The 9,622-nt window shown below is 26.8% G+C and overlaps 1 protein-coding gene across 1 annotated transcript; it reads left to right on the top strand.

The window, feature by feature from the left end:
* The first annotated feature begins 2,990 nt into the window (after positions 1-2,990).
* Positions 2,991-5,300, top strand: LOC111884916 (cold-regulated protein 27). Its single transcript, XM_023881211.3, has 5 exons — positions 2,991-3,239; positions 3,976-4,173; positions 4,260-4,497; positions 4,641-4,738; positions 4,911-5,300. The coding sequence occupies exons 1-5, from the start codon at positions 3,183-3,185 to the stop codon at positions 4,959-4,961; spliced, it is 642 nt and encodes a 213-aa protein (XP_023736979.1). The 5' UTR covers positions 2,991-3,182; the 3' UTR covers positions 4,962-5,300.
* The last annotated feature ends 4,322 nt before the right edge of the window (positions 5,301-9,622 follow it).

Here is a 9,622-nt window from a genome sequence, read left to right as displayed (position 1 = left end):
TTAATGTTTTAATATCTTATTTATTGTTTTTTTGTTAATTTTAGTTTTTACTGCTATTTAGTTGTGAATCCAAGTTTTTTTTTATTATTTGTTATAATATTTGCACAAAAATGATATTCAAAGTTTATGTTTTTGGTTGTTATATTGTGAATTAAATTTAGAATATGTGTTATTATATTAGGTTTTTCTCAAATAATTTGAAAATTTTTTAAGTTGTGAATGGTGATGTTTTAATTTTCCAGTTATTTTTTAGTTCTGTTAATATTAGTTCTAACTGTGAATGAGTGAATTAATATGTTTTTAAGCTGTGAATATGGTCGTGAATGTATAATTTTTAAATTGAGAATATGGTCGTGAATGTATAATTTTTATGTATTAGACTTTGAAGTTATTATATTAAGCTGCAAATTTTGTGTATTAAACTGTGAATTGATTGTATTAAAATGTGAATTAACTATATTAAACTGTAAATTAATTGTATTAAGTTGTGAATTGATTATATTAAGTTGTGATTTTTTTATTAATTATTTGTTTGCTTTTGAAATATGAGATGAATGAAACATTATATAAAAATATTATTTTATCTCATTTTGAATAAATTATGTAAAATTTAAATTGTGAATATTTGTGTAAATAAAATTTGAAAGAAGCAATATTCTATAGATCTGAATGTATAAATGTGAGTTTTAACTTGAGCATATAGTATTTTTTTATAAGTTTAAAGTTTTTTTTTAAATCAATCATCTGAATATCTTTTTATAGAGCATACAAGGTGTTTGATTAAATTGTGAATAAGAGTCATGAAATGCTTTATTAAACTATGAATTCTATTTTTTTTATCAAGATTTGAATTTTATACCTATAAAATAGTTGTGAACATAGTGTATTAAACTGTGAATATGTGTTTTTATGCATTAAATTGTGAATATGTAAGTTAAGTTATGAATGTGTTTTTTTATGCACTAACTTGTGAATTAGTGTCTGAAATATTGAATTAAGTTTTCAATTAGTGTCTGAAATATTAAATTAAGTTGTGAATTAGTGTCTGAAATAATGAATTAAACTGCGAATTTTGTTTTTTTTAATCATTTTCTGATTTTTTAGGGAATGATGTTGTTGGTGTTGACATTGATGCTTTGTGGTGACGATGGTTGATAGCAATGTATGGTAGACTGGTACTTAGCAGTGTTAATGGTGGCGATAGTGGAAGAGTAATGATATTTTCTATTTCTCACTCATAATCTTCGTTGATTTTAGATAAGTTATCTTTTTTTATGATTCATGTATATATTTTTCTTTTGATGTTTGCTTATGAAGTATGAGATAACTTATGTATGTATTAAAATATAAATGAGTTTTTCATACACTGAAATATGAGATTATACTTGTAAATAAGTTATGAATACATTGTATTAAACTGTGAATTTGATGTGTTAAGTTGTAAATTTGTTCACAACTTAGTATAATAAATTCACAATTTAATAGATAAAAATGTCTCTAGATATGAACATATAACTGTTAGTATTAAGTTAAAAAAATATAGCCGTACATATATATTTTTTGTGTATTAAACTATGAATTATTGTATTAAGCTGTGAATTTTATGTATTAAACTTTGAAATGATTGTATTAAGCTGTGAATTGACTGTATTAAGATTTGAAATTTTTATGAATTTTGTATTTGCTTCTGAAATATGAGAAGAAAGAATCATTATACATATATATGATTTTCTCTAATTTTAACAAAATTATATAAAATTTAAATTGTGAATATTATGTACATTAAATTTTGAAAAACACCAACCGTTAGATCTAAATGTATAAATGTATGTTTTAAGTTAAGAATATGATATTTTTATGTATTAAAGTTTTAATTTTTTAGATTAAGATTTAAATTATATATATTAAACGATAATTGAGTATATTAAATGATGAATTAACTACATGTTGCTGTGATTTTTTTTAATAATTTTTGTAATAAAATATGAATGATTTATGTAAAAAAATTTGTATTAATTTCTTGTAAATATATTTATTTTTAATGTTACATAAGTATGTAAGAATGCCTTAGTTTTTATAATTATTTTGCATTAATTTCAAAATGGATGAATAAACCAGTTTATTAAACTATGAATGTAGTATTTAACATGTCATTGTCTGACTTTATATGCAGATCTCATTTGGAAGAAAGAGTTGTTGCAATGTTGGCACAGCTGGTTGGTGGCGGCATTTGGTGGTGGTAAAGTTTGGGTTTGATTTCTATGAATTTGAGAATTAGTGTAAAATAAGTTCTGTTAAGTTGTGAATTTTATGTATTAAACTGTAAATGGACTGTATAAAGTTGTATTTTATAAAAAATTTGTGTTAAAATATAAATGAATGCATGCACGAAAGTATTAGACTAAAAAAAATTATGATTTTGCCATTCACTTACCAAAAAGCCCAAAATCAGGATTTTAACAAACTTGATAATATTCACAATATATATTTAGTTATTAAATGAGGTTCTTAGGTTATTAATCTTTTATGGTTCTCATTTGAACCACTCCATATATATATATATATATATATATATATATATATATATATATATATATATATATATATATATATATATATATATATATATATATATATATATATATATATATATATATATATATATATATATATATTGAAAATATAACGATTAAGTATAATATAGAAAGCAATAATAAATAAAAATAAACTATTATTTCATAAACCTAATTCTATGGGCAAAAATATAAATTTGTGGTATCCAAAGGTTATGGGCAAAAATGTAAAATTGCAACCGGCGGCTGATATTTTGAGGGCAATACAAAATATCTGGTTCACAAAAATAAAAATCCGACGGCAGGAAAATATCTGAACGCTGACGTGGATCTAAGACGACGTGGCTCTAGGAACACGCCATGACACGTGTAAAAGACTTGACATCTGGCCGTTTTTACCCCTTCAGCATCAAAATGGCCTCTCGAACGCACTTTTTTGGTCACTTTGTCACCAGAAAATATCCAAATCTACAGCGATTTTTCTCTCTCACGGATTTTCTTTAATTCTCTATTCAAGATCTTTATTGTGATATCAAAGATAAAGTTTGTCCTCCGGCGACGGCGACCGCGACGGCGACTTTGACGCAGACGTGCTATTTGGAGTTGGAGATGACCGGCAACGTGTTACTGAGTGAGTTTGTGGAGCAGGAGGAGAGTTCAATTATGGTAGTTTATTTGTCCTTAATTTGATCATATGTTTATTTCGATATGATGTTAGATTTGTGGTCAATAATTTAAGATCTGTTTGTGTCTATTTTCTATCTGAATTGAGGTGATGATATTTAGGTTTTTTCGCCCTTTTCATCTTAATTGAGGTATCAGGTCTGTTTGTTTTAAACTTATCCTTATATTTCTTTGTAGCACTAATATTGTGGTTTATCATCGTTTTGCGTATGTTTTGCAATAGAACATCTCTTTCTCATATGGTGTTTTTGGCTGCTAATTCTATGGAGCGTAATCGCTTTAAATCAAATTAAATGAGCTTCAATTCCAGCTTCAGACATTGATTTCCGTGCTCTGAAAGCAATCTTGTGGTCTTTTTAGTATTACGTTTGGTATTCTCCTTCGTGCTTTATACTGTTCTGCAGATTGTTTTGCATCGATGTATGGAGAAATTTGTGTTTTCGGCTTCAAACAAACCAACTTTTGATTTTTCTTTATAGTGTTTGTGTATAATCAATTTTTACATGAACTAAAAGATGCTTACACTCGACAATCATCGATCTCACACCTCACATAGTACTAGGGCTAAATATGATCTTGAATTCTTGTTCATATTCAAACTCTGTGACTTAAATGAATTCTTGCCTCATTATCAAGGGTTCTAAACATTTTTGTGTTCATTTCTCAAAATTCTGTTCTCATGTTTACTAATTCATACACTATTCTTTTCACAAATCAGGAATCCCAGAAAAAGGAATCATCAGAATGGACAAATGAGAAGCATAGTTTATATCTGAAGTCAATAGAAGCATCATTCGTTGACCAATTATACAACTCTTTAGATCTACAAAGCTATCAAACTCAAAAAACCTCCTCCTCAAAAACAATTTCATTTTGGAAAAACCACACCAATGCTCCACGTATCCCTTCAGGCCAGGTTTAAAATCTAACCCATTACACATCTCTTTTCAAACCCCTTTTATATCCATTTCTCTCCTTCTGATCCAATTTCTTTTTTTGCAGTTTAAAGTTCATCAGGGTGGCTGTTGGACAAAGAAAAAGTTCATGAAAGAAAATCCACAACTGAAAGATTCAGAAAGATCCCATGTTTCTTTAACCAATCCATGGATCCAACATTTCACAAATGGAAACAGACATGGAGCTATGACATCAGCATCCCCTTCCATCCATGAAACACTATCATCATCATCAACTGAAACTTCACAGCAAAACCCTGTTCCTGAATCTGATAGTAATACAGGTACTTACTTCATGACGAGGAGGGCATTCATGTCTTTTGCACATTTATGAAAGTAGGATGCTATAAATTATAATAAACAAAGCAATCAAAGTACATTGCTATTTCTTGCATTCATTTAAACATCCGGTGAAATTTTCTTACAGAGATGACGGATCAAAATTTTGTTGAAGACCTATCAATCAAGAAGACAAACACAAAAAGGAAAAGAACAACTACAGTCGCTAATTCAAGCAATGATCAGGTAATTTGAATGACGGAAGGGTATTTTCGTCTTTTACGCAAACTCATGATCAAAAGCAAACCCTTGTCCCACTATTGACATCAGACCTAGCCCTTACGCCAAACACAGTAAAACCTGTCATGTCATGTCCTGTTCTGTTATGATCTGTTTCTGATTGAGATTTGTTTATCAGGTGGTTCCTTTTTGTACTTCTCCTACAAATGCAAAAAATAAGGACTTATAAAAAGATGTTGAAGATGAGGAATTTATATGTTGTTAAGTGGAGATAAATTAACCCATGCTACTCTTGGTAGTAAAGTTGTACATGATATGGAATATGGAGTTCTACTCACTCAGAAATTGGAAAAATCAAGATAGATAGGTCGTTCTTTAATTAGTTTGTGGTTAAATTGCCATCTTGCTACATCATCCATCAATCCTAGCTTGAAGAAAATCAAATGCTTTTAGGTGGATATTTTGCTTTGTTTAGTAATAAATGTTTGCAATTATGCATATGCTTGATGTAACAATAACAATATGAAGAATTCATATATATGACTATATGAGGTCTTAGGCTTAAGAATTTATATATATATATATATATATATATATATATATATATATATATATATATATATATATATATATATATATATATATATATATATATATATATATATATGACCATATTTCGTGTTTAGGTTCCTCGTATTTAGAGGCACGACTCACTTTCATTGGCCTACTTGTTTTTAGTTTATATATTTGTGTATTTTTAATTATATATTTAAGCAAGAACGAGTCAAATGCTTATTTATATAATGGTGTGTATGTACATCATCCATTGTGCATTGATTCAAACTTTTCAACTTATAACAACTCCATTGAAATGAAAAAAAAAAAAAAACAAAAAAAAAAAAAAAAAAAACAAAAAAAAAAAAAAAAACAAATCGCAACTCAGACTTTACGTTGTCTTTATACTTTATAACTCTTTACACAAATCTCATCATTAACACCTTGATATTCTAAAAATATTTCTTTAGTTTCAGCAAGTACTTCAGATATATTTTTTTTAAAACCATCTAGCGACTATCATCTAGATTAGCTTGTCGTGTTTAACGTATAAGATAAATCAAGTGACACCCGTAAATTAAAGTGTGTATAAACGAACTATGATTTTGTTTTGAGTTGAATATGTGGCTATTTATGATGAATTTGAATGGATAAATGATGTTAATATATGTTTAATGATCTCATAACACCCTAAGGTGTTCTGTTACTTTATATATGGATTCAATTCCATGATTTGTAAATGGTGAGCTAGAACTCAAAATTTAGTAATGGGGAAATTGAAGCTTGGGTCATGGTGGGATGTTATTGGAACTGTTAATCGAACCAAATAACCAAATAATTGGTCTAACCTTGTGTAAATGAAGAATAAAATAAGGATATGGTAAATTAGGAAGTTGTTGGAAGCTATCAAGACTCTATGGTTAAGGACAATGTATTAATCAATATACAAACTTAGGTTTGAAGGTTAAAGAATGTCAAGAAGCATCTAGAGTTACAACTCAAGGTATGTAATAATATAAGTTTGAAAGTTGATTGTGCAATGTTAATGAATGTAACATTCTGATTTTGGGCCTAGGAGTTGTGGTTATTTTTAGTGAAAATACCTTTTTGAAAATAAATAAAATAGATAAATATAATAAGCCATGGAAATTTATTGAATAAGTTCAACTTGGTAAATTTTAAATTTCAAGACATTAGAAAGATCTATCGTGGGAAACTAAGATTTTAGTGTTGAAGGCCAATAGTGGCAAGTTTGGAAAACTTGTGGAAGTTTAAATCTAATTAGAAAAACTATTTAAAAAGGGATAATATGTGATGATATGATTTGGAAGCTTAAGAGAGAGTTTTAAGCTAAAAATGTGGAAAACCTTGTTGGGAAAAATTAAGACATAGGGACTAAAATTGTAAAGTTAGTTGAACTTGTTTGACTTTGACGGACTAGTTATATTATGGAAAAGTTAGAGAAGAATATAAGATATACATACATGGTGATTGGTGAGTCAATAGGTTAGAAGTGAAAAGAATTTAAGGATGATGGACTATTTGTGTCAAAGTGTCCATGGCGGTGAAATAATATCCCCAAACCCTTCTCTCCTTTTCATTTGGGAAGTGATTTGTATACAACGATTTTTTTCCATACACAACAAATTATGCTTTATAGAATTGTACGATACAAGACTTTAATGCATAAATTGTTGTGTATGGAAAAATTTTATTGTATACGAATCAGCTCCCTTTTCATTTGGAAGGAATTCAGCTTCTGGATATCTCCTTTGGTGATTCCTCTCCATCCATGGAAGGTTTGAAGCTCCAAATTGAATTAATGAAAGTCTACTTATTCTCTCATCAAATCCTAAACTTAGAATGTATAAATTTTTGTTTAATTCTTAATGTTCATGCATGTGGTTCATGGGAATGCTTCAAATCCAAGTTCTAAGTTAGTTTCTAATAGTGAATAGCTTCTATAATCCATATCTTATCAACAACTTCTTCTACAGTTGTTTGATTTGGATTTTGATGGAATTTTCAGGATTCCAAATCCTAACTTTCATAGAATTAGAACTTCATGATCTATTTTGGGTTATAAAAATGTTCTCTGAGGTTCATCTAACAATCTAAAGGTCGTAGTAGTAAATCATTTGGATCTATGAATTTATTGGTAAGATTCAAGCTTGAAATTTGACTTTTGAGTTTGAATTTGACCAAAACATCACATAATGTATTGATAATGATTTGAAGTATGTTAAGGGTTCTAATATGTTCTTAGTTATTATAATCATGGATACCAATTAGGCGCAAAATCTAAACTAATGACAATTTTGGAGTTTTAAAGCATAAAAATGGAGATAATGAAAAGTTAGTTGAATATTAATGTTGTTATAGATGGTACGTGAGTGTTAAAACATGTTTAATGAAGTTATTAAAATATAATAATCATTGAAGTGGTTTAGAATGATGCTGTAAGGATTAGAACACCCACGTTGATGTTTTTTCAATTCTTTGTTGCAACGCCAACTAAGCATCATGTTTAAACTGTTGCAAAGAAAACAAGTGGACAACTTAATATAAAATGCGTTAAAACAAATAAAGTAATTAAATATTATTAAACTAGGTTATAACTCGTGGGAACCATGGTTATAAAATAAATTAAATATTTATAAAAAACTTATAATTAGTAATCAATTATTGTAAATAAATTATTAATTAAGATATATATTTTTTTAATTATATAAAATTATAATTGTTGTTTTAAATGAAAATGTGAAATATATTTTGAAGATATATATCAGACAATATTTATTTGTGAAGTAATGAAGAAAAATAAGAATAAAATATAATAAAATACTAAATGTATTATAAAAATAAACAATCACAATAAATGAAGTAAATTAAAATTGTTATGTAATTAGTTAATTAAGTTGTTCAAATAAACATATATGAAAAAATATAACAAATCACAACTAAAAATTACATTAAAGTTTTATTAAAAATATTAATAAAAGATGTTATATGAAATAATATTCTACAAGAAAATTTACAGATTTCTAAAAACTTATTTATAAACAATATTAGAAGTTTTATTTGTAGGTCTACCATCTTTATCTAAAATTAACAATTTTAATCCTTGTCTACTTTGAACTCTAGATAAGATAACATATAATTGACCATGTGAAAAAACCGGATCTTTCAGAAACAAACCAATCATAGATAAGGATTGTCATTGGCTCTTGTTAATTGTCATTGCAAAACACTGAAAAAAAAAAAAAAAAAAAAAAAAAAAAAAAAAAAACAAAACATAAGTTTTAAATGTTTTTGGCTCTTGTTAAATGTTTGCGTGGTAGATGAATGTCTGCAATTTAATATTGTAGACATATTTTTAGATCTTGTTTTATCCAAATATAATTTCCTTAATTTTCGCCGTTTTTTAGTTGAAGTTGAATCCATATTAATTTCTATCTTCTGTAAAAAAAAAAAAAGTAACTAAAATTAATATGTAATCAAGTTAGTAACGATTCATAAAAACAGAAATAAGTACTTAGTAAAAAACAATTATATATTCGGTTGTTGAGGTAACGGTCATACAGTAAAAATAAATTGTAAAATTGATTCAAAAAATGAAATTGTATAAAATTTTTATAATTTTGTATAAACTCTTTTATACATAACATTAAATATTTTATTTCGTAAGATAGTGATTTACAAAAATTAAGATTTATTTATCTATTTATTATTAAAAGTATAAATTATTAATTTTGTTATTATTATTATTCTAAATTCTAAATGTAAAGGTAACCCAAGTTAAACCAAACTGTTATACATTTGGATTAGGATTCCTTTGATGATGTGCACGTCCAAACAACCCTAATTCCTATTTGTGTGTATTTCCATTTCCAACTCCATTATCTCTCGTTACAGAAAACCACGTCTTCTATTTGTGTGTATTTCCATTTCCCTACCCTAACAGTTTTGTTTTCTCGCCGCTTGCCAAAAACCCTAAGAAACAGATAGTTATATTTAAGGTTATAAAGTTATAATTTAAACAACATTACGTGGTTAGTTAATATATATATATATATATATATATATATATATATATATATATATATATATATATATATATATATATATATATATGAGACCTTTAAACTTATGTTATCTTGAGATTCACAATCAGTGGTACCAACATCAAAAGATTCTGAATTACCAGCCTGTATAATAAATATAAAAAATATTAAATTGTTATCAAGTATTGTATATCTTATTAAAGATTCAACTTAAATATAATCACCTCTGTAGCAGTGGCGAGTCTAGAACGTAAAACGACATGATTCACTA

Source organism: Lactuca sativa, chromosome 4, assembly GCF_002870075.4.
Source record: "Lactuca sativa cultivar Salinas chromosome 4, Lsat_Salinas_v11, whole genome shotgun sequence".
Classification (NCBI taxonomy): Eukaryota; Viridiplantae; Streptophyta; class Magnoliopsida; order Asterales; family Asteraceae; genus Lactuca; species Lactuca sativa.
Note: the sequence above shows the minus strand (reverse complement) of the source record. Positions and strands in the feature narration are given on the sequence as shown.

Bases quoted from the DNA above. Each gene is read 5' to 3' on its own strand.
- LOC111884916 (XM_023881211.3), top strand. From the start codon at position 3,183: ATGACCGGCAACGTGTTACTGAGTGAGTTTGTGGAGCAGGAGGAGAGT. The intron at 3,240-3,975 runs GTAGTTTATTTG...TTCACAAATCAG, and splicing joins AGGAGGAGAGTTCAATTATG to GAATCCCAGAAAAAGGAATC. The intron at 4,498-4,640 runs GTACTTACTTCA...ATTTTCTTACAG, and splicing joins TGAATCTGATAGTAATACAG to AGATGACGGATCAAAATTTT.